The sequence below is a fragment of the Dermacentor silvarum genome, chromosome 9 (genome assembly GCF_013339745.2).
Source record: "Dermacentor silvarum isolate Dsil-2018 chromosome 9, BIME_Dsil_1.4, whole genome shotgun sequence".
In the NCBI taxonomy this organism is placed as follows: domain Eukaryota; kingdom Metazoa; phylum Arthropoda; class Arachnida; order Ixodida; family Ixodidae; genus Dermacentor; species Dermacentor silvarum.
This window is the reverse complement of record NC_051162.1, coordinates 89,723,130-89,748,580: the sequence shown is the minus strand read 5'-3', so window position 1 is coordinate 89,748,580 and position 25,451 is coordinate 89,723,130. Positions and strand designations below refer to the sequence as shown.

The 25,451-nt window shown below is 46.5% G+C and overlaps 1 protein-coding gene across 1 annotated transcript in view; it reads left to right on the top strand.

The window, feature by feature from the left end:
* The window catches only part of LOC119463731 (gastric triacylglycerol lipase), a 29,180-nt gene extending 4,545 nt beyond the window's left edge, over window positions 1–24,635 (top strand). The window contains exons 2-9 of the mRNA XM_049655352.1: window positions 8,326–8,524; window positions 9,919–10,033; window positions 11,331–11,334; window positions 12,165–12,257; window positions 14,891–15,043; window positions 20,120–20,191; window positions 22,663–22,731; window positions 24,260–24,635. Coding sequence (XP_049511309.1) covers window positions 8,326–8,524; window positions 9,919–10,033; window positions 11,331–11,334; window positions 12,165–12,257; window positions 14,891–15,043; window positions 20,120–20,191; window positions 22,663–22,731; window positions 24,260–24,514 — 960 coding nt within the window. The 3' untranslated portion in view covers window positions 24,515–24,635. The remainder of the gene's footprint in view (window positions 1–8,325; window positions 8,525–9,918; window positions 10,034–11,330; window positions 11,335–12,164; window positions 12,258–14,890; window positions 15,044–20,119; window positions 20,192–22,662; window positions 22,732–24,259) is intronic.
* The last annotated feature ends 816 nt before the right edge of the window (window positions 24,636–25,451 follow it).

The window sequence follows — 25,451 nt, the reverse complement described above, 5'->3', positions numbered from 1 at the left end:
ATTAATAATAGTAATAATAATAATAATGTTTACTATAATAATAATCAATCAATCAATCATTTATTTACCGTGCTCAGGGACAACCATGAAGTCTCAGTGCTGGCGCACGCATACAATTAAAAAAGAAGAAAAAACGAGCAGGGAAGTACAAGTAAATAAAGAGTGAATAAAAAGGACAATCTTGAAAATACGGTGCACATACATCAAGGCGCAAGTTGAATACAAAAGAAAAAGGAGGAGAATGGCAGTTGAACAATATGTGAAACTCTGACTCAACGATGCAAAGCTCGGAAAAGAAAAATGACAGAGAGTAATAAAAAAAATATCAAGCTGAGGAAAATAAGTGTTATAAAGACTTATTCTGTGGACGGTTGAGTGTTGGTGATGACAGGCAGGCACATGGAAATGTCTTTGTTCTATGGTGATATTGCGCGGAATACGAGGCCATGATGCAACTGAGGAGTTCGGGGCAGATGAGGATACCGTGAAGGAGTTTGGAAAGAAACAGCAGGTCAGCGCAACTACGTCGGCAGCGAAGTAAGCGCAATGACAATAATCCAACAGTGCTAGACTATTGTCATCGCCCTTAATTCGTTTATAATAATAATAATAATAATAATAATAATAATAATAATAATAATAATAATAATAATAATAATAATAATAATAATAACTGTAAGTAAGCTGACGATACGGAGAGCATCATGGAACCCGGCACAGTGATTATTGAAACTCACTTATTTATAACGCTTTCTCTCCGCTGAGAGGTGGAGGAGGAAAGAAGGAAAGAAAACATGGGTGTTAACCAGAAAAGCGTCTGCTTGGCTACCCTATACGGTGGATGAAGAGAAAAGAATGCTCCATTTTGTCGATGTGCCTAGAAGTAATCTTGAAACGTCTTTATCGCGCATCTTATGAGCTAGAAACACAATTATAACCTTGACAAAGCCGCACAATCCGTCACTTGCCATCAGCTACAGTTGTATCCGGGATTACCGCCACATAGTAAGTGCCTGGTGCGTAGGTCATGTGATGGCGATGGACGGGGGAGAATGCTTAACCAACGAACGCTACATAAGAAAGTGCTATATCATTGAGTGCTTCATAAGCATTAACATCCCAAAGCAAACATGGAAGAATGAGGGACGCCATACATGAGGGCTCAGGAATAACTTTCATCACCTATGTTTTTCTAACGTGTAACTAAAAGGGCCGTGAACCAGTTATTATCGAAGTGTATAAATACATTTGACGTTAAAACAGATTATTTCAGAAATGCTTTGCCACAAGCAGTACATCAGCGCGTTCAGCAGAAGCGGCGCCCAGCTGAAATTTGATTTTGGATGTTCACATAGACGCCACTGCTTCCGATTTTGGCGCCTACGACGCGCCAGAGTGAAATGATATCCCATAGTTTATGGTTGAGTTTACGGTGTCTAATTCCTTCGTTGTGCTACAGTGTACTAGATAGCTTCACGCGGCTGTGTTTTCTCGCGCCGAGTGGCAAGCGGCCCATTTCATTTCCCACTTTCAACGTCGTCTTGATGTTCGCTCGTGCGAGTACATCGGCAGCGCGCACATCGCATAAGCAATGGATGCCGCACTCCGGACACGTGTCGAAAAGATTCCTAGCGCGACCAGCTTCGATCACGATGGCGACACGCCTTGCGGGCTGGCGACTATGGAAGCGGACGAGGGTGTGTGACTATAGGGAAGCGGACGACCTGTTCGCCAGATGTCGACGCTCGACCCTTGGATCACGTCACCGAATGATACCAGTCACAGCACGCTGTTGTTGCCCCCAGCGAGCGCGCTCGGGACGCCACCCCGCGGCGGTAGCGGTATCTACGCTACGCTGCTGCCGTAGCCTGCATGCAACCGCAGTGGCTAACCATGTTCACGACAGGGCATGAAGTACGCACCGACGCTTATGGGCTCTAGTCTGGCCCTGCTATTTTGTAAGCGAAGATGATGGTGTCTTTGATACATCCTGCACCCCGCAAACCGAAATGTGTTACAATGACTGATGGAACCTCTACGAACGCCTTCGCCCCGCCCCCCTTACCTGTCGTAGTCATTTTCCCTTGACAAAGAAAATTTCTTCTACGTCTACAGGGGCCAACTTTGCATACGGCAGCGGTTTCTTTCTTTCGAGTGCTCGAGAGGCACGTGCGCGCCTGATTCCCTCGAGCACCTGCAGCTGTAGTTGCCCCAACCCCTGCCGCAATAATCCCTTTATCCATGCATGAATGAAGCTTGAGACGCCACACCACGCAGCGCTTTCGGGAGCGTTGACATATTCGGTGGGGGGTGAGAGACAAAAGGGGAAGTACGTTGTAGCAAGGGGGGCAAGGAACTCCTGCACAGGTAGATGTAGCAGTAATTGGTCGTTTATTTTGTATGAAATGATGAAAGGGAAAGTGTGGAAAATTAGTGGTGACAGCGCCTGTCTAGCTGCATCTGCTGACACCTGAACGGCGGTCGCCAGTGGGGTTGGCGTACCGGGGGAGGGGGAAAGGGACTGGGAGAAAGGCTAAAAAGAGAAGATGGACTAGAACGAAGGAAACAATTTACTGGTGCAAATAATGAATAAGTAAATACGTAAATAAATAAATGAAGAAAGTGAATACGTCAATGTGAAAAACCATAGTTCGCGGGCAGCGAGAAGATAAGTGAATTCGAGGGGCTTAGTTTTTTTTTCCTTAGTCGCAAGCATGCGAGGTGACAGAAAATGAATCCACATAAGTTAATTGTTATGGTTTATTGAAATGTCGAAATCATAAGGCAATAGGCAATGGAAAGTGGCCTAAAGGATAACTTGCTGCGGGTGGCAGCCGAACCAATATCTACAGCATTATGCGTGTCGTGCTTTACAAACTAAAGTATTCTTGAGTTAAATTAAACTGACCCAGATCACAACTCAACTGCAATTAAACTATCATGGCAGTTATCCTACCTGCCACTTTTATACTCACGCCACGCCGTGTGCACGGAAATGTGTATGAAAACTCTGTGCTCTTGGGTGGATCGTTGGATCTCTGCATCTGAGACGCTCGTTGCATTGTATTGAAGCTCAGTGACCGCGGTTGCAAGAACACAATATTAATAAATAAATTTATTTATTTATTTATTTATTTATTTATTTATTTATTTATTTATTTATTTATTTATTTATTTATTTATTTATTTATTTATTTATTTTAGTACCCCCAGGACCCACAGGACATTACAGAGAGGTTGAGTCCATCGTGTTCATACAAACTGCGATACAAAAACATCCTGCGACAGGGTTGTATGTAAAACTTGAGTTAGTTGGAAAACACCCCCTCCCTGCTTGTTCATACTTGACAAAACAGCGCTGAAACCCTTCATTGTCAACAAGGGACCCGTAGCAGACCCAAAACGGACAGCGCACAAGGACAGAACACCAACAAGAAATAAGAGGCGACACAAAGCCTGTGCATTGCCCAGTTAAATCCGATTTCTTTATAATTATTAGTTTTACTACACTTCAAGTCAAACTACGTCATTCATTGTGTTCCATCTATCCCAATAAATCCACCAGTTCTCGCAAATTTGCAAGTGAAATTTAACTTCTGTGTTCATTAGGCCTTATACATCCGAGTCTGGGGCCACTTATTTTATCATTATTGGGTCTAGTGCATTTAAATTCCGACTACGTTATTAATTGTGTTGCATCTATCACATTAAATCCACCAGTTGCAAATTTGCAAGTGAACTTAATTTCTAGCCATTACGCGTTATTCACCCGAGTATTGGCCGATCCAATACTCAGGTCCAGTCCTATTTAGTGTAGTGCAGTCTATAGTCAATATTTAGTTCAGTCCTGAGGGCAACCCTAATGACTGCACTAAATCCTGATCAGATTGCGAATCTTTCAAAGTCAACGAGCCGCTGTTGCTTCATACCCCACCCGTGCCAATTATTTATCAGACATCATCGCTGCCTTTCTTTTTTCGCGCCAGAATTTTCTACGCTACAGAGTACATTGGTATGTGTGCGCATGAAAAGAATTCAATCCTTCGCTCAAGAAAGAAATGTCACAGTTTCGCCCGAAAGGCGAAGCATCAATTGCGATAGCGAACTAGTAGAGAGCTATACGGAGTAGGGATAGTAGTTTTATCGGCTGCATAAACTTGGACACATTCGCTTACTAACTGGATTACCAAGCGTGGTGTCAGCGCGCACAAGCAAACATAAATAGATCACACTCGAGGACCGCAGACAACCAGTGTTAAAACGCTGACGTGGAAAAGCCGCAGTGAGTGAAGGTTCGTGCGGTCTATCGCTTCAACGGAAGCTGAGCGGCGAAAGCACAGCGCATACAAAGGTGCCGTTGTCAGATGGGAAGAGGACTTGGCACCCGTAGGTACCGCGCCCGAGCGCTTACGTGTACTCAACAACCCAGCATCATTCGGTATATTGACCCAGCCCCCCCCCCCCCTACTTGGGTTGACTGGATGGGGGGCTCTGGTTGGGGCCAACGGTCCTTCCCGGACAAGGGGGCCGCTGTGGAGAGGCACTAACTGTGCTATTTCGCGCTTCACACAAACAGCCATGTCGGTCGTCAGGTACATATAAGCCCATCAGACTTATGGATTACCTCAACGGAAAAGGTGTCAAGGCAAACTACCATAGAGACCACAGGAGCCGTCCTCGGCGCAGCGCACTCTGTTGCGCCAGCACCGGTTCCAACTCTGTGTTCCACAGACGAACGGAAACACGTGGATCGACTGGCGCATGCTGCCCAGTCGAGTGACCTTAGAAGCATTCATCATAACCCAATGTAAAGCTTTCCACCCGTCTGGAAATCGCTTTCAAGATACGGTGCGGGTGACAGCCCGCACCGGCGCAAAGTACGCAGTTGTTAGAAGAGTAGACGTCGCCCCCCCCCTCCCTCCCGTGCAGCCTTCCCGCTTTCCTCCTTTCGCGTGGGAGATTGCGTCACCAGTTCCCCTTGCGCCCAGTTGCAAGATACGCATTTGGTGCCGCAGCACAGCGTCGCCCCCTCTCCCCCCTCTCATATCCCCACGGAGAGCAAACGCGACGGCGGAACTCGCGTTTGCGCTCCGTGAAAGCGCACGTCCCCCGCGCGTTTTCACCCGCACATACGGCGCGCGGCGACGATTGTATCGCCCTTGGAATTTATAGGGAACCTCACGGTGGCGACGACGACGGCAGAAATCCGCTTGAAGTGTCCATATAATTGCTATCGCAACAAAAAATGCAACAAATACTATATTTTAAAGAAAAATACAACAAGAAAACGGGAGACTTGCAAGTTCTGCGGTATCGCAGTATATTTTCCAACGACACTGTTAATTAGACTTGCAAGTTGGCTCATACCCCCCTCACTCTCTTAGCTCATCACGTCGTCTTCAAACTTCAGCGAGCTAGAACCTTTAGTTGGTCGGATGTCAGCCGACAGCATCAAGTTTTGCACTTATGTTTTCCGAGCTGTTTTAGTTGCAGTGAAACCTTCGCTGTAAAAGAAATCACTGTCACTTGAGCCAGTAGCTTTTGTGGTTCCTGCAGTTGCAACGCCGCGGTGGCTCAGTTAGCTAAAGTGTTGCGCTGCTGAGCACGAGGTCGCGGGATCGAATCCCGGCCGCATTTCGATGGAGGCGAAATGCAAAAACACCTCTGTGTTTGCATTGTAGCGCACGTTAAAGGGCAACTCCGGCGATTGTGTTTGCATTGTAGTGCACGTTAAAGGGCAACTCCGGCGATTTTTTGACCATGTCAAGCTAATAAAATATTTAGGTTCTTGAGACCCTCCTGTGACTCACTGTTAGGAGAATTGTTCCGCAAATTCGAAAATAATTTTAAATAAGCAAAAAAGCGCAAAAACTAAACCGAAACCTGAGCAAGCAGCCGAGCGAACCTCTGCGTGTGACGTCATGAATGTATCCCCGGCGGGGAAGGCGCGCAACGCATGCCGGTCTCGCCCGCGGGGTGAACGAAACCGGCGAAGAGCAGACGCTCAGCTTATTCGTGACCGCGCCGGACCTTCGGGTGACATTGCATGTAAGCTGCACCACCTATTCGGATCTGTCAAAGAGTGACAGTTATGATTCAGAAGAATTCAATAGCCAGGAATCGCCGTCCTCCACCACTAGAGCCAGCACCCATGCGCAACATATCGCGCTGCGACATGAAGACCAAGCTAGCTAGGGTAGCCCTAACCACTGATATACGTGCTGCTTGGTATTTTAGGTGTTTTACCCCTCTCATGGAACCGCTTCGCATGCTCACTGTAAGATGTAAAGCACGACTTTCCGCATTTGTATCCCACAAGAACGCCGCTGACAGTCCAAAGCACCGACCGGTGCATTTGTTTACATCGGTAGGTACAGCGACCACTCGTACGTCGTTCACTTGAGATAGCCGCTCATCGGTGACATCAAATAATGTCAGAACATATCAAAACATCTAGATTTTGTGCATGTAAGCACCGTTACATCACTCTGGGTCACGCTAATACGTGCGACCACACACATTCGGAAACAGCGAGCGGGAGACCGTAGTAGGGAGGCGTTGTGCAGCCTGCTTATCATTCTTCGTATTCTCTTCATGCACACAATTAGTGTTCCGTAAAGTAGACATAGATTGGGACATTGCGCGTATGATCGTTCATTTAGAGAATGTATAGTTTTCTCGCGGAAACGCCGATGTCATGAAGTATGACATCGTTGGCAGCTGAACGAGACGGTTGTTTACGCATGCTGTATCAAAGCTTTGGCCTCCGCTTGCTGCCCATTTGGGATACGAGGCAAACAGTGCACCTAGTAAGCTAAATAATGAGTCAGCGTAACAATAGGTAATAAAACACCCATGAATTTGCGTAGTCACATTTCATTTAGGGAAGCGCCGACGAGTGCGGCTCGCCGCATTCGAGAACGGCAACGTATACGGATGTTGATTGCGCGTCGTGTTGTCGCTTCTAGCTTTTTGCGTGTGCACTGTCCGAAATGAGGAATGGTTTATTTCAAATCCGTATGGTCAAAACTGAACTACAGAAGCAGCTTTCCTCGTCCTAATAGCTTAATTAGCTTCATATCAGTGGGTCTGGTCCGCCAGCAGCAGACGCACGAACTCGGCCACTGGCTTAACCTCGGCTGAACGCGATCGGCATCGGCTCAAACTGTGTTTGCGGAAGGCGAGGGCTGAAGTTCGTGCAGCGAACAACGCAGCACCGCTTGCCACCCCGCATCACTTGCCCGTCCACAGGGAATGCAACTTCTCGCGACAGCAACGTCTCACGCCAAGCGCTCGCTCACGATCGTCGACTCCTGCACGCTCTAGTCGCTGTCGTCTGCATGATCCCGGCATGCTCTGCGTGGACCATTCCTGACGTCATACATAATGTGGCCTATAACTGAGGAGGGGGTAAGGTAGGGTGCTCGAGGCAATCAATTAAATTCATTTGTAAAAAATCTGTGCAACTCTCAAGCCTGCTTTTTTGACGGAGGTATTCAGAGGTACAGACCCAAGCGAATTTCATCGACATCCGTTGACATCGAAAAATCGCCGGAGTTGCCCGTTAAAGAAGCCCAGGTGGTCAAAATTAATCCCGAGCCCTCAACTATGGCATGCCTCATAATCAGAACTGGTTTTGGCACGCAAGACCCCAGAACGAAGAAGATGCAGCTGTCAGTAACCTGACAGCGCGCAGGCCTGAGCGTTATGTTCAATGAACGTGCGATTCGACCAGCTAGTGTCCCAGAGAGGTCGCATCATGCTGAATGCAACAGTGGAATCGTTGATTGCCAAGCCAGTTGGGGCGAAAGGGCGGTGGGAAAGTTGCTCTGAAACGCGGAACTGGAAAGACACGGAGGCACGAGCGCTTGTATCTCTTTTGTCCGATGTTATAAAACTACATTTTAAGCACGCTAATGCAAAGTTAAAATATGTCAAAGCAAGATCAAATTATGCAACTCGCTTGCTATGAGAGCTGCTGTAGTGGAAGGAGGAGGAGAGGGCGTATTATTTCGACCAGCTAGGAAGTCAGCCTACAAGTACATGATCGTTTTTGCATTCCGTAATCTTTGGCAATCGACACCGGTGACTTTTTGGTGAGAAGCGGAATGCTGTAGACACTGGACCGCGGTGACTGCTTCGGTATGTCTGAGTATTTTGGCTATAAGCACTGGTAAAAAACGAAGCAAGTTCTCTGTTAAGAGTGCTACAGCCATACATACGAGCTGAGACAAATAATTTGTCGCACTCAGCTTAAACGTAAAAGGTAACCTTCAACAGTGCAATGATGCTAAATAACAGTTTGAACTAAATCAAATCGTCCAGGCTGAACTGATGCGCTACTTTGGCTACAACGTCGAAGTTCACAAGGTCACCACTGAGGACGGCTACATCCTAGAAGTGGACAGGATACTTCCCAACTCGAAGGATGACACAACGGGACAGCGGACGCCGATGCTACTCGTGCACGGGCTCCTGGGAAACGCCGTCTCCTGGGTGGCAAACCTACCTTCGCAAAGTCCAGGTGCGCATTTCGTTCACCGGTAAAGGCGACCTCACTTGTATACGCTTAGTCCTACATAGACTTTGACTCAGGATATCATCATCTTCTTCATCATCATAAGCATTATCATCCTATTTTAGGTCCCCTGCAGGACGTAGGCCTCTCCAATCAATCTTCAATTACTGCTGTCTTGGGCCAGCTGACACCATCCTATGTCTGCACATTTCCTATCTCATCGCATGACTTAATACTCTGCCGTTCTCGACTGTGCTTCCCTTCTTTTGCCCCATTCGGTAACACTAATAGACCATCGCTTATATGTCCTACGCATTGCATGGCCTGCCCAATACCATTTCTTTCTCTCGCTCCCAACCAGAATACAATCTTCGTATCTTTTAACATTACGCCGATAATATTTCTTTCCATCGCTCGTTACGTGGTTCTTTCGTCCTTCTTAAGCTTCTTTGTTAATCTCCAGGTACCTTTACCTTATTAGTGCCGGTAGCATGCAATAATTGTAAACTTCTCTGTTTAAGGATAGCGGTAAGCTGTTGGTCAAGACTTGTGACGTCGGTCATACCGTATGTGCTTCAAGCCAACTTTATTCTGCGAAATACAAAGTATAGTTGTGCAATATCTAACGCAGGTGTCCCTACAACCCACCGGCGCAGACTTTCATCCAGCGTGCGATGACACAGCTGTACGAGGATTTGTCTAAACATCTTTCCCTTCGCATGGAATAACTTTATGAGCTTTTTTTCTAAACTTAACACGGTCGTTTGAAGTGTTGCTGTGTGGAAAACTTAGCCTCGTTTACCCTCTAATTCTTACCGTCGAACTGCTTTCAGAATATCGCAAGTCAGACGGAACCTTCAGGGTGCCTGAAAGCAACCGTGTCACGGCCTATATAGCAATAACGGCACGCATATTTGGAAGTGTTGAGGCTTATTTATGCATTCGAAAGTATACAACAAAATTAAGCATTCCTTAACGTACAGTACTCTATACTAGTCTCAAGAAATATTTTCCGACTAGCACGCAACACTGCTAAAACAAAAAGAACATTAAAAGACGCTGAAGTTGTCTATCTCAAGGAAGCCACACCCAATCGCAGGAAAATAAATACCAGTAATTGTTGTCATGGTGCATTGACTACTGCAACGGTGTAATTTCCTCTAGCATGTTAAGTAAAACCTATTGTGCTAAATTATTAGGGGTTGTTCTGAAACTTGCAACAGTTTGTACAAATGTTTCAAGGTGCGGGACCTTTCCTTACGGAAAAAAAAGAATGAGACGTTGAAATTGTCACACGTGTACTCCATTCGCGAACAACCAAATTTTAATGTATTAACCGGTTAGCAAAAAAAAAACTTCGCTTTAAAGGAAACCTGCCGATTGCGTTCATCTTTTTTCAGGCTTTCTCTTGGCAGATGACGGATTTGACGTATGGCTTGTAAATACGAGAGGTGTGCCGCAGTCCAACTACCACGTGAACCTTACCACGGATGACCCGGAGTTCTGGAAGTGGAGGTGAGTTCGTTATATTGCTGCTGTTATTTTAAATGTACGTCATCATTAGAATGGATGCAAAAAGCGTAATTTCGTAGTTCTTACACAGTACTCATGATGTCGCACGAATATAAACGGCGCATTAACTTCTCAGCTTTCCATAATAGCGGCACAACGTGACGTCGCACACGCATGAGGTCGCCGTTTTGTAACCGTGCTACCATGTGCCGCCAAGAAGCTTTCTCAACAGGAGTGTGCGGAACAAGACTGGCTGGTCTGTTCTCTGAAGGAAATCGAAGAGCGCTTCAGACAGGACAAAGATGACAGACACAGCGCTCGGGCACGTTAGAAGGCCATGGCACTTTCAGGGTTGCATACAGGACGGGACTTTCGAGAATAAGTTTGAAGCCTGTGAAGTGTGGAGTTTGTCTTTTGTTTGACTTCGTCGATTTGTCTTTTACAGCGAAAGCTGTATACGGCTATAGGCGAAACGAAAAACCGTTCGCCACATGTTTCGATAAAGGTCTCCATTGGCTGCGCCGTCAGTTACGTCGTTCTCTACGTCGCACCCAAACGTGCGCGCCATTGGCAGCGTCGTTAGTGACGTCGTTCTTGCGTCGTACCCAAGCACGCGCGCCAATTGCCGCTCGAGAAACTCCCGCCGAAAGCGGGCGTTGGCCCCGGCGAACGCGTTCCCGCCCTTGCCACGTTGACGCTGGCCTGCCCGCAACGCCGCCTCCTCGGCTCGCCTTTGTCGCATGCGTTCGATATCTCGAGTTAGCTTGGCGTCGTGCATAGCAGCATCCGCCCGCCATTGGCGCTTGCGTTACACTAGAAACACGAACATGTAACCAATAATTGAGAAAGATTTGAATACAGCGTCGGGATTAACCCACTGCTAAACACCGGGGCCGCACGTTTCAGCTTCGCTGGTTAACCATCTGTACGGAGTGCTTGGGCGGTGTTTTTTCTATTCAGTATTTCTCTCGTGCCCCTGGTTACATTTTTTATTTCAGCAAAGCGCGCGTTGAAAAGTGGCGCCACCTTTTGTAAACGAAGGGAGCCACCTTGAACGGAGTGGTGCGTTGATGCATTGCCTCCGAAATTGCAATCACATTCAGTAATCAGTGTTGTCGACGTCCGTACGCAGTTTTGAAAAGATACTATGCAGATCAAGATATGCTGTTCTTAAAAAAATTTTCTTGCTTTTCAGAGAAACTGCTGCACTTTTAGACACTTTAAATAGTAGGCTTTCTTTTCGCTTCAAAAAAGAAGATCCTTGAAAAACGGTACGCAGACCTTTTAAAACCATGCGCAGTGCTGTAGTGTCACCTTTCTTCCTTCAATAAAACGAACATTCTACCTGCAGCTAGCGCTGTTTCCTTTTATTTTTATTGCGTTCACAGTCACGGGGCACCATATAACTGAACGCAGTTGTTTTTCATTTACCAATGTCTCAGTAGACAAGACGTCCAGTTACAAACCAAATTAATGTATCTATCAGATGATGCAAGCAAGCTTCACGTTTTTCCGCACAAACGTTATGTTTAACTTTCTTCAGAAAAGTGTAAAATATTCGACTCGTTTTAGAAGGTCGCATTTGCCCTAATATTCGTATTCAATTCGCTCCGACAATTTCATTATTCAACCATCCCTAGCACATTGATCTAAAGCAGAGTGTATAGAATATGCATGCATGGGCATCAAAAGGATGTGCTCAGTATAATGAGGCATCGTTGTTAGCAAAGCTATTTTTGGGCGTATACATTGTCATAACTTGTGGAATTTAGTGCTAAATATACTAAGGCAGTATGCTGTATCACCAGTGAAAACATAAGGGAAGTTAATTGTTAGCTTTAATAAAATGCTGAAATAGCAGTAAGAATTAAATTGGACGAAAAGATTACCTGCCACAGGACTCACTCCCACATCCTCCGCATTAGGCGTGCGGTGCTTGACCATCGGGCTGCGAATTAAGCTAGCGCGACGGCCGTCCTCCCATCAACTTTGTTGGGTATTTGTATATGTGTACAAGCTCTAGCCCTGGGAGTGTTAGTCAGCGCACACTCCCGGCTATGGAGGCGGATGTTGAGCACCCGTTCAACCGCAGGCGACACGTATTGCGTGAACTTAGGAGCCAATTGTTTTTCAGGTGAACATCTTCGTCGGCTACGCTGCCGTGGGAAATATCACGCACTTCACCTCGCCGATGCGGTTGCTCATTCCGTTCGCTGAGGAAGCCAAGGTACGAACCCTCACCCTGAGGTTCTATGTCTCCGCGCACCTCATCAGTGGTAGCAGTATTGACACCCTGTCTGCAGCACTGGGTATGCTTCTCTTTCTTTCTTAATTAGGGATCTTTAACTTGTCCGTAAGCATGTAGCCCTTTGCGCAATGTCGGGTTAGCAGACGTAAACGTGAGCGGACGGGTTGGTGGCGCCATCTCGTGGCGCAGGGTTTAACGAAGTGCCTATTGCTACGGTGGGTACCGCCAAGGCCGCTCGATGAAACGAACACTCGTACGTTTCACTGTAACTCGAAAACGTGCATATTAAATTGCGGTTGGACGAAACGCCACAAGATGTCGCTACGAGCTTTGTTGCTGTAGCACGCCTCGATACCAAACAGGTGGCGCTGGCAATGAGACATGCTATGTTGCGGCACTTCACGTCTCGAGCAGATGGCAGTAACCTTGTATTTCGAGAATGTTAATACGTTTTGTCAGATGGGTAAAACGTATTGAAAATTACGCCGTGTCAAGATGGGTTGCTAGCACGTTCGAAAAACGTCGGAAGCGTAGCAGACGCGAAAGCGAAAATTTTCGTGGGCTAGCCCTTTATTTTTATTTGTATCTGCCGCAGCATTTCAGGCATGTAGCTGGACGCGTCGTAACATAGCCCAAAACTTTGTGAGCGCTAAGACGCCGGTGCACCCAAATATGTCTCGAGCCTCGAAGGTTCATTCGCTCATTACCTACTTTGACTGTCCGCTTGAATCACCATGACGACGAGACTTGACGCGGCTTTTCTGTACAGAACTACCCTGACAGGATAGCCAATCCTAGACACTGCCTCTTTTTCACGTAGGCGCTCTTTCTCTCTTATGTGGATTCTCATTAATAGGCAGCTTTAGCTCGGGCCCATGCTACTCCCATGTCACATATTCAAAAATGTGTAAAACGCAGAAATGCATCTCCGCGATAACCACTCAGGGCGATCTTAATGAATTTTTTTTTTGCATTTGAAAGAAAACGTACGTCAGGTTTGAGTGACTAGCAAGCAACATTTTGATATAGGGCTTGAATGTTTTTAAATGAATTGCCGAAAATTGGTAAGTTCGAAAAGCATATAAGCACGAAGTGTGCAAATCCGTAACTGTGAACTACAAACAGATATCGCAGTTCTATAAAGTACATCCTTTAGAGCATCTAAAGCGGACAAACTAGATTTCTTTATATACAGCCCTCATCGCTTATTACAGGGTTTACAAGAGTGTTGCAAAAGTCATATTCACATAGTAGTAATATACTGAACATGCAGGGCCGATTTTTGTAGCCCGGGTCCGGCCCGGGCCCGTTTTTACGTTGGGCTGCCCGCCCGAGCCCGATCAAAACTTTTATGGCTAGACCCGGGCCCGGCCCGGGCCCGGAAATATTCTACGTTACCCGCCCGGCCCGGCCCGCCACCCCTTTACCTTAGGCCCGAGCCCGGCCCGAGCCAGGCTCGAAACCGGCCCGAACCCGGCCCGAGACCGAAAAATACATGTTTTTCAGAGTTGAGACGCCCGAGAATAACTCGCTGCACGTTACATGCACACCATCAGAAAGCCCGAGCCCGGCCCGGGCCCGCGTCAAAAAACCCGAGCCCGGCCCGGGCCCGGGTCAAAAAGCACACGCCGTGCCCGAGCCCGGCCGGAGCCCGTGAAATAACTGCTCTACCCGGCCCGGGCTTTCGGGTAAGCCCGGGCCCGTGCAATGCTCTACAGGGGTGCATACAATATATAAATTTTGCGTACTTTAGATGTATTATCAAATACAGTTTTCAGAATTGTGATATTGCTTTTCATGGCTGAGCTGTAGACTTGTAAACATGATAATTATCTTTTTCTAAATTTTGCAATTTTCAGCGATTCTTATAAAAAAGGGGCACGCTAAATCAAGAATTCGCTGCCATTGTTCACTAGGTTCTAGCTTTTTATTTCGAATGTGACAAACCTCAACAAATTTGCTGCAGTGGTTGTCGAGAAGAACGATTTCTCCTCTGCCATATATATTTAGCTCGGATACTCAGAGCTAGCGCTTTCTCTTGGGACTCCATCACATAACCTACTACACGCGTAACCCGATAAACTGGCCAAGAGCCGGCTTGTAGGCACGAAAATCGGTTGTCGGGCTCGTACAAACACTAGTGACTCGGGCCAATCGAGCGTCGAATCGAGTTCTTTCAGCCGCCTGCAAAGTGTGCGTTCGATCAACCAACCCTCTTGGCCAGAGATACACAAACGTGACCGGGATATGCAGCTCGACCTCTGATCCGACCCCTTAACATCGAGTAATTGTAAACGAAGCTGTACAGGGAGTAGCGCATTTATTGGTTCACATTCAGAGAGTTAACAGACGCTTTTCTATTGCGTTGCTCATGCTTAACGCGCTTGCCTTACCCCCGCATTCAGAAATGCATCTTAACATGAAGCCCATGGTTTACTTGATCGAAAGGCACCTGTCGTGAAGGCGCCGAAGGAAAAGCAATGTGGTTCATGGGCACCTTCAGAGCAGGTTCACTTATATTACGTCAATAAGCACGTGCTTCAAGCTTAGATGAATTTTTGAATACGGGCGTTTGAAGCGGCTGTTCTGCACAAAATATTACCCTCCCGCAGGCGGCGAACGACCTCGTCACGCACGGTGGGTTCATGGTGACGAACGCCGTGCAACAAAGGACACTCGCCACGACTTGCGACAGCTTCCTTCGTGAACTGTGCTACGAGCCGCTGGCCATCCTTTACGGAAAGAATCCCAAACAGCACAACAGCGTGAGCAGAACCTAACAAATCAGTAGTGCTTCCAGAGAAATGGCGATGCCTGATGCTAATAATATATATACGTGCTAGTGTTTTTCCGAGTGTGAAAGAAGCCCGCGAATACACACAAAATTGCCGCGCGACTGGCCGCTCGAGGCATTTTCCGTGTATTCGCGGGCTTCTTTCACGCTCGGAAAAGCATTTTTATGCAGCACGTATTGAGCAACAGAAAGCTGTACCGGGAGTTTTTCGTGTTGCTCTAGAATTTTCTCATTGACACTTTTCATCTGTTTATACTATTTGAGAGGTTCATTAATTCATTAAGAGTAATTATGTAATAAGGCGGAATGCATAAAAATTATCTGAGCATCTCCAAGAGACGGTAAACATTACCTTGGTTCTGTCCAGCTACGGGGCATTTGTATATATTTAAATCTTGGTGCATGATAGTTGGGACACATTCTATATAGTCACAATTAAAAACTAGATGCAAGAATCAGATATAATCGTACAAGCAGATGCCACCAACATCGCGTCATGAATTTCGATGGCGTCTCTCATCGAGCTTAGTTAATTTTCTGACCCCAAATATGGATTGTATTGTGTTCTGAAAGACTCTAGAACAATATTTCAGATTTTTTAGAACCATTACTGCACCGAAACGGCCCAAATACGAGCAAGTACTTTGAAATCCATGACGTCACACTGGGAAGTACTGTCGCTGGGATGTCAGCGTGAAATTGAAGAAATTCAGGAAAGTTTAGCCGCAATTATTTCTTCTAGTAATGAATCTATTACCGCAAAAGTTAACTAACATAAAATTTTGACGGAGTATACTTTATTTAGCATAGGCTCCCCAACTTATAGGTTAGGCGGTGCTATGGACGCTGCTGAGGAGCGCCGCTCGCGTGAGCAAATGAAATAGTCGCTATATAGTGTGTGCGCTCGTCGCGTCTGCAGTTGTGTACGGAAGTACGGGGTGTAAGATTGTGTCTGCCGCGCATTGGTTCGCAGAAGTCTGTCGTTCTGCGCCCCAACTGCCTCGAAAACACGAAGGGCCGACACCGGCTTGTGAAATTCTACAGATTTCCGGGCAGGTAGCGCAGAAAAGGGAGAAAAGAGTGCACCACAACTTTTGTTGGCATATAGTCAAGTAAATCGCACTGCACTTTCGCTCGCCAAATTTTATCCCTGTCAGTGCATGCCAAATGTTTAGTCAGCCGAGAGAGCTCTCACGTGCTACTGGGGCTCATGTTAAACGGCACACTAGGGCTTGTATAGATTGGGAAACTGGGCTTGTGGGGTTCATATATCGACACGACGACTGTGACGTCTCTGAGGTTCCTAAATCCTTGATGATTTTTTACCCCTGTCACACAAGCACTTTGAAACGCCATTGAGTCGGGTCCAGATAGGGTGCTTCTATACTGGCAATTTAGAGCGATCGATCGATTTTGCTCGACCCGGATCAGGTTGATCGCGATCGTATAGACTGACGTCTGCAGCGTCATGCTGAGTGAGCTCAACCAACCCAGCCGCAAACAGCGACCATCCTTGGTCACTGCGTTGCTGCAAAATTTTTGGATCACGATCGAAAAATTTTATTCGGATCGGGCTTGATCGCGATCTAAAGTGCCCTTCTTGCACCGAAATTAAAGAACAGCTGAATGCCAAAGCGATTCAAACCGCCGCTGCCCTCCTCTCGCCATACGACTCGCTGAGTCAAAAGGCCAAACAACCCGCATATACGGTCCGGGTCCGTATTCTTCTGGCAAATGGACTACCTAAGCACACGTCAGAGTACTCAACTGCTTACAACTCGCTACTATACAGAAATGTTACTGATCAAGACGCATGTCCAAACGGCCTGCGTGCGCCCATAAGAAAACACGAGAAAGCACAATGTGCGTCGCACGCACACTTCCGCCGTTTCTCGATGCGTCACTCAAACCGTGCACGTCGAATTAGAGCTGCAGCGATATTCTCGTCGTCACAAACAAACAGTCGTGTCTGAGCTATACAAGGCGAAGCAGCAGCGCTACCGCGAATATTTCAACGCTGTTAGGAAAATGGCAAGCTTTAATTTGACAATCCGACTTGCTTGATTCTGTGCACGGTAGTTTTGCATGCCTGCATGTGTTCCTTTTCATACCATTTACCCGGGAATCTGTAGAACTTCATAGTCAGCTGCGGGACCCGGGTGTTTTCGTTCACTGTTGTGGCAGTTCCCTACGCCTCCCGCCCGTCCTGCGGCCGCTCCGGCCATCTTGAAACAACAGCGAGACGAAGAGCACGTTTGCAAAAAGCTTGATCGACAACGCCTGGCAGCACCGGTGCACTGGACAATGCGGACGCAGCCTTCCGCTAGGATAGCCGATGCACTGAAGCTTCTTCTGCGCTTTCAGCAATGCAGTGAACTATTCCTCCGTTTTTGAAAGGTCTTCATACATTCATGATGATTTGAAGTGCCGATTTTCTGCCAGTACAAATTACCCAATATCTTGCTTCTGTTCTTTCGCAGACAACTTCGCTGCATTTAAAAGCACGTATCTTTGACATAGTTGTAGAAGATTGATTTGACAATTTTCGCAATTGCTTTTCACCAAGTTCTGGGATGAAAAGCGCTCACGCTGAAGATTCTTCAGCGCAGGGTCCATCTGTATGGACTTGTACTCTTCCACCGTGGTATGTATACAAATGGCAAATTGCCAGTTGTACAGCCATAAGGGTAGCCACGGTGCTCAAATGCCCAAATTGCATTGGGTCCCATGATGCTACCTGTAAGCAGATGGCTTCCACCGTGGTCCCGACGCCGTATACTAAATGGAGCGCGGCACATCCGACAACTCCTCCTCCTCTGCCCCCTAGGCCTGGCGGAGTCGAATCTATTGACAAGGTCCCTGGCCCGCGCTACCAAAGTACCCCAGCTGTTCCATTTTGCAGAATGCCGACTATGCCCGAAGTAGACCGGCAAGTGGTTGTGATGCGGGTGCATGGGTCTGTACTCTTAATCCAGTGCTTGCAAGTGAGTAAGCCCCGTGGCTCACTGCTGGCCCTTGGTTCATATCAGCGCCGGGGACTTGACTTTGGTGTCATGGTGCCTCGCTGCACGGCACGTTCGTCTGGTTGACTCTCTCTCTCCTGGACAAACTTCACTGCGTTTAAAAGATAGCACGTATCTTTGACGTACAATGTGACCATTCCGTTGAAACTGACTTCAGCGCATGGTCCATCTGTATAGACTTGTACTCTTCCACCGTGGTATGTATACAAATGGCAAATTGCCAGTTGTGCTGCCATAAGGGTTGCACCATGCCAGTTTTCTGGTGGATGTCGTCTGTATTAACAATGAAGCGCCGTGACGGCAGTGTCCAAGGTAGGTTTTATCCATTATCCATTAACCATCGTTTGTAGACCGGTACTGTTTCTTGGAATGCTGATACGCTATCTTGAATGCCAGTGCCAGTCTATCGTAGTAGCTCGCTAATAGAGCGCCCAAATGCGGCTTTGGTCATGAAATTGAGAAATTTTGCCACCTTCTTCTTGGAATGTTCTAAACACACTGCGGAAAGCAGAACGTAAGCGAAAAAAATTACGAGGTTTGGACAATCGTTACTTTACAGTGCAAAAATAACTTGGACCGTGGTCAGCAAGTCATTTAACAGCAAAGAGCAAACATATTTTCAGAATCCTTTTTAGTGAACACATAGTTAGAGATACTTTGAGATAAGTAGCGCTGTTTAGATATATGAGGTAATGCGCTTATGCTTTGTACTGTTGACGGAAGTGGTACGGAGTCGTGTGCTTGGACCTACCATTCCTCTAGTGCGTGGAGGGAATTGCACCAATGTTTAGGGACTACAAAGCGTACACAATAAATCCTCGTTAACTCAACTTCTGGTATCTAGGAATATTGGTTAAGTGAAATTTTTTTTTGCCGGCCGTTGTGTGAAAACGTGTGTTTTTCACCTCTTATCTCGAGAAATTTTTTTTTTTGCGCCGGACTCCGGACATCTTGATATCTCGATTTCGAAAATACCAGGAAAAAGGCAACGGGTCAGCGTTGGCAGCGTCACTTACACTCACTTTTGTAGCGATAGCCACATTACGCCAGGTTATCGCCTCTTCGCAGTCGCCGCACTTTGAGCCGTGGCCGCACTGTGACGTCACACCACGGGCCTCCATTCTCCGGCGACACGGCTCGTCGCGGTCACCGCGCGGCCACCGCTCCTGCCGTTGGGCGCTTGCCGCGCTCCCTGTGTGACGTCACACCACGGGCCTCCATTCTCCGGCGACTCGGCTCGTCGCGGTCACCGTGCGGCCCCCGCTCCTGCCGTTGGTTTTACCCGTTGGTTGACCACAACGTCTCTCCTTTCTTAGTCTAGCAGGAAACCACCAAGTTTAATAACAACATGTATTAACTACAAGCGAAGCCTAAGCGCAGCCGGGGGCCTGTAGCTATCGGCACTCGACTAGGTCTGACCAGAGCTAAACCACGTACAGCCAATTTTTTACTCGGCATCAGTTTTCTAGCCGAATCAGACGAATATGTCATTCGGGTAGCGGTACAGATAGACGTAGGTGAAACTGTGTGGTGTAGCGCAAAGCCCGACGAGGGACACAGTCATCTTTGTTCTTATGTCGTTTTTTTCTTCTGTTTTTTTTTCCATATAAAACTTTGGATCAGAAAATAAAATTTCAGTTGGCAATACGCGCTTGTGCTCGTTTCTATGCGTCCTTTGTCCTGCTTTGCCCTGCTTCACACAGCCGCATGGAAAACCAACTAGCCCAAACCCTTCTAAGTTACACTGTACGTGAAACATGCGTGGCTTAGTTGTTTTCTTTATATGTTTCATTATATTTTATATAATTTATTTATTTGATCATTATCATATATATTTCTGCAATTTTTTTGTGGTATAACAAGAGAAATGGTGTAGCCGATGTGCTTTTACCTAACTTTCTCCACAGCAACTCGTGTATAACACAACACAACAAGCTACCTTAAGACAACTTGAAACCGTAGGAAGCGTTCTCTGTGGGACCTGTATACTTTTCACGAACAGATGTATGCTTTCACCCCCGCAGACGAGGGTGCCTGTCTACGTGGCAAACTTACCAGTGGGCTCGTCCAGCCAAAACGTGCTTCACTACGCCCAGGTAAGTCAACCTCCACAGGCGGCGTCCAACTCCAGCCCCGAGTCTTCACAGTAACGGAAACAGATCTCGGACGCTATGCCATCGCAGGTTGCATTCACCGGAAGTGATTTCGGATCCCGAAACGCGTCCTGGTCGCCGTGTTTCAGACGCCACCTATCGCTTCCCTGTAATATCGCATGGAGTTATATCCCTGTCACACGACAGATCTAATGTCATTTCCAACGAATGACATTTGTTGGGGTTTAATGTCATTATGACCGCGCGCTGTCACCTGGCGAGAACTAATGTCATTTGAAAATGATGACAATGACGATAGTAAAAACAAGAGCCGCAATAATAGCGTCATACCTAATGTTATGCAGTGATTATTTTGCAATATGCTAAAATTCGTTGCAATGAGTGACCCTCCCGTGCACGCCGTGCTTTTGGATCACTAACTCGTCAACACTGGCAACTGAGTCGAGTCAAGCCAAGCCGAAGATCAGGCAAAGAACATGGCTAACAGCATTAGATCTGCCGTGTGACAGCGGTATTACTGTATATGGCTCCCGCAAGAGCCATATAGAGTAATTCTAATATCGCATCTGCCCGAGCCATACGCTTATTATAATCTTATACATATATGTATACTACAGCATCTGGCTTTTGCTGCGTGCAGTCAGTGCTCTCTTACATGACGTCACAACATATATATATATATATATATATATATATATATATATATATATATATATTGGAGTTTAACGTATTGATTTATTGCACAATGGGTTATGAGGGACACCGTAGTGGGGGACTCCAGTATGGTGTCCCAGGCCAGCTGGGGTTGTTTAACGCGCACCTAAATCGAGTACACGAGCATTGTTTCATTTCGCGCACATCGAAAGAGGACGGCCACAGCTTGGGCTCGAACCCGAGACCTCGCGCTCAATAGCCAATGAGCTACCGCGGCGGGTCCTGACGTCAGCTCAGTTGCGCTCTCATTGAACTGAAATTAAGGCCGCTCGTCAATTTCCAATAGAGATTTTCACGTCTCGGGTTCCGTGCTGAGCCAACACCACCTGATAGCACGAGGCCTAATCACTGAGATCCATGACGTGATGCTACCTGGCCCGAAATTTCCATTGCCAAGGCTGGCGTGACGAAAGCGATGACGTCAACATCACTGTTGCTTACTCGGAAGCATCCCCATTCGATTATGTGGCAGTCGGGCCAGGTACCATGACGTCATGGAGAGGAGTGAACAGGCCTTGTGCTATCTGGGGGGTGTTGGCTGAACCCTGGTTAGCTTTGGCGCCGACATCTCGTCGTGTTATCGCGGTGCACAAATTGAGGAAGACGGTTCGTCGAAACAAAAGCCACAGCCAAAGAAAAAAAAGAAGGCCTCACTTAAATAAGCACAAAATAATTGTTGCACTTTTATCTCAGTTGATTCAGTACACATTTCCTGCCTTTGAACAATGTGCGAAGATAGAAAGTGCATATTGTGTACATTTACTTTATTCACTCAATTATTAATTCTATGAAACAACATAGCACTAAATAAAATATTAATATTTAATTCAGAGCATATGCAAGGACACTCAATGCGACAGCATTGACTTAGGGAAAGTTTTTTTTTAATTTGACAGAAAGTTCATGCAAAGCCCCACCGCAGGACAATCAAGCAGACACAAAATAACAGCAAAAGTGGAATTCTAACGCAATAGCAAAGGCGCATTCAATACAAAACGAAACAAAAAAGGAAAGAAAAAAAAACACACTAAACATGAAGCCGTTAATATAAATGCAAGACAAATTGAATATTAGGGGGTTTTAGAAATAGCGGACCCAAAGTTAAGGACGCAATCCACTCGGCATTCAAAAGAACGCAACAAGGGTAAAACGAGTTAACGTTTTTGGATACGGAAAAATTCTTGGACACGCTGTATCTAAAACTCCCTACAACTATCACTATACAACAATAGCCAAATAGTTTGCAGCAGCCACATTAAAAGAAAAGTCAGGTGTTGCCCGTGTGTCAGCGCTTATTCTTATTTCGATGGTGATGTTTGATGGGAGGTCAATTCATTCCTTCATGGCGCGTAGTGTAACCAGCTTCGGATAAAATAACCTGCGACACATTGGACATTTCATTATGTATGTACAATCTCAGCGGGGAAAGACGGCTGACGGTATAGTGAAACAATTGTCACTAAGTGGTGCTTTATGTTTAACGTTCTCTACGAGTGTGGAAGACAATTTAGCTTAATGCTTAGGGAGAAGTTTTTGATATCTGCAGTGTTTCAATTTTTTTTTCGAAAGCGGCGAAGTTTGCAGCGAGAGTGATACATGAAGCACTTCAACCCAGCCAGCAGCCTTAATGAAGTGCAAGAAAAAAAAAATCTAGTCACTTGAATTCGGGCTCACTGGAAAATCAGGCCTTTCCTCACTGGCAGCTTTATTTATTTATGTTGGCTCTTTGTTTCTTTCAGGTGTTCCGGGCCAAGAACCTTATTAGATTTGATTACGGGAAGGAGGAGAACATGGCCAAATATGGACAGGTACGCGCTCAAGTCAATGAATAGACTATGCAGTTAATCCGTCGGCTAATACGAATGTCGGCTAATACAAATAGTACTTGAATAATCCTATTAGTAGTGCTAATATATACTAGTACCAGCTCGTACTATCTAAGCGGGAGATCGGCAGCCACGTTTGTGGCAAGGTTCCTGCGAGGCTCGAGCGGTTGACTGACACGGTAGCTGAGTCTCTGAACGGGGTGCGCACTAAGCCGATTCTCGCAGGGGCAAAAACTGAAAATAAATACGTTCACTAAAGGGTATTCATTGTGGCTGTCGACGCCTTTGCACTAGCAGATAAATAGAATAAACTCGTTGCAGTTGTACTTCCACGCATGGCTTCCGATATCTTGGAAGCCATGCTCCGCATGCTCGAGTTGACGTAAGCATCACTAGATGGCTAGGATCAAAACATACCGGAGCAAATATTCGGAACTAGATGACGCATGCGTATGCTGCAGCAATGATCCGGAAACCGTTCAACACGTCCTAATGGAATGTTAAGGGATTGACCCAGTGAGAACAGTAGGTAACGTATACCTTCCAGAATCGCTTGGGTTTAAAGTGGACGGAAGCGCCAGCCGGTCAGCAGTCGAGATAAGCAAGATATGTTTAGAGTATTGGTGGGGAAAAAAGCAGAGAAGAGACTGATACGACCTGATTTGATCTCTTAGTCATTGGTAGAGTTATAATGTAGATATTGAAGGAAAAAAAAGATTAATGAAAAGTATACAGAAATGCTAAAGAAAAACATGTATAGCATACCTGATTAAGTCACGCAGGCTAGGTGACTATTTGTTACCTGCCCCGTTTCAAAGGGGAGGTCTATACATCATCTTGATCATCATCACTAGTGTTCCTGTGTACGCTTTATGTAGTGCTTCTGTATATATACAGGGACATTACGCTGTACTAGGGTGCCTCGATCTGTGCCTAGCCTCCCAGAAGCACAATATCGAGGCATCATACGCTGCACTGCACTGTACTCGCGCCAGCCTCAACGTTGGGAAATGCAATGCTGTGCTGTAAATCAGCAACCTTGTAGGGGCGGGAGATTAACATGAGGGCGGTGGGCCGTCGGGCTTGGGGGCCCGCGTTAAGAATGTGGTATGAATATCCCCTAGGAAACGGGGCAGTTGCACAAGCCAGCGCGCTCGTTCTGGCAGGAGTATGGCGCTTCTACCGACACAAACATGCAGTTGCGCATCACATAACATAGCTTCCGAGATTGGGCTGCATGCTCTGAGGCCATGCACAAAACAGCACCTCCGAGATCGCAGGCGGAGCTGCAAGAAAACTAATTTGTCGCGGGCAATTTGAATATCGGAAAGACTGTCCGGCACCCATTCAGTCGCATTTCTCTCCTCTAAATTTGTATCCTGCTATAAAAGAAAGTTTGAGAGGTTTCTACAAAGCTGGTGTAAAGACTTGGGATCGATTTGTGACGTGCTTGTAAGTGCCTGTCCGATCAGCATGCTAATGTCAAAATGCTTAAACGTACTTCTTGTAGGCCGATCCGCCAGCTTATCCTCTGGAGAAGATCCGAGCCCCTTTCGCAATCTTTCAAGGCGAGGGTGACATTTTCGCCGATCCCCAAGACGTGGACGACCTAGCCGAGCGGCTACAAGATGTCCTCGTCCTGAAGCAGGTGATGCCGGATCCGGATTTCGGCCACCTCGACTTCATCTTCGGCTACGATGCCACTGACATTCTCCACCGCCCCATGATAAACCTCGTCTCAAACTACACGTCCACGAACGCTTGAGTGTGCGTCTAGACGCAGTACCATTTCTTAAACCTACACTCGTATCTGCGTATGGCATTTTTTTGGCATGTAAGTGCGTCATCAATGTGCATGTGTCTGTGCCTCAATCGACCGGCTTCAAGTAAACCTCTTGTGTAAAGTACGCACCCGTGTTGTGTCCTGTCTTTTCTTCCCAATATTTTCAAGCGATTTGAACTTGATACTGCCGCAGTTACATATTACAGGCTTCTCTTAATGTTACTCCGATTGATGTAGCATTTAAGCCAGACATAATTTTGAATCTCGTATTCGCATTATGTAGGGTAAAATGTTATTAATACAAGCAAACACTTACGCTAACCTATAGATAGGTACTCCTTTATATAAATTGCTTTGTTTATATGCGACAAACAGCTCCCGCCTCATGGAAGCTGTTATAACCATAAACGCGACGCCAGAGCCTCCGAGATCCGACCCCGCAATCGCTGAGGCTCTGGGAAGGCCATGGAACGCTGAGGAACGTCAAACGTGCCTTATGAAGCCGTCAAAATTCGAATGAAGCTCTCATTTGCTTGTATTTCGAATTTTCACTGACCGATAACTTGGGTTTGTATGGGTCAAATTTTTTAATTATTTAGCGGAATATTATTCAAGGAGGCCCTGCAACGGCGTTGCAGGGCCTCTTTACCATTCGCATCTCTAGTTGGAGGGCGCCAACACTAACGCGTAGATTTGGACAGCACCTATCATGATTTATTGTGTGAATACGCGGAACAGAGATGTGCTAACTGGCTATAGGCTATTTAATAGGTCAAATTCCGTGCTATATAAGCCGGAGTGTCCCAGTTGCCCAAGAATGGGGTAGCCCAAGTATAAAAAACTCAACGGAGTTAAATTTCATTGCTACTGCATTAGGAATTTGGTGTAATTTAGAGATACGCACTAGGAGGCATTATTC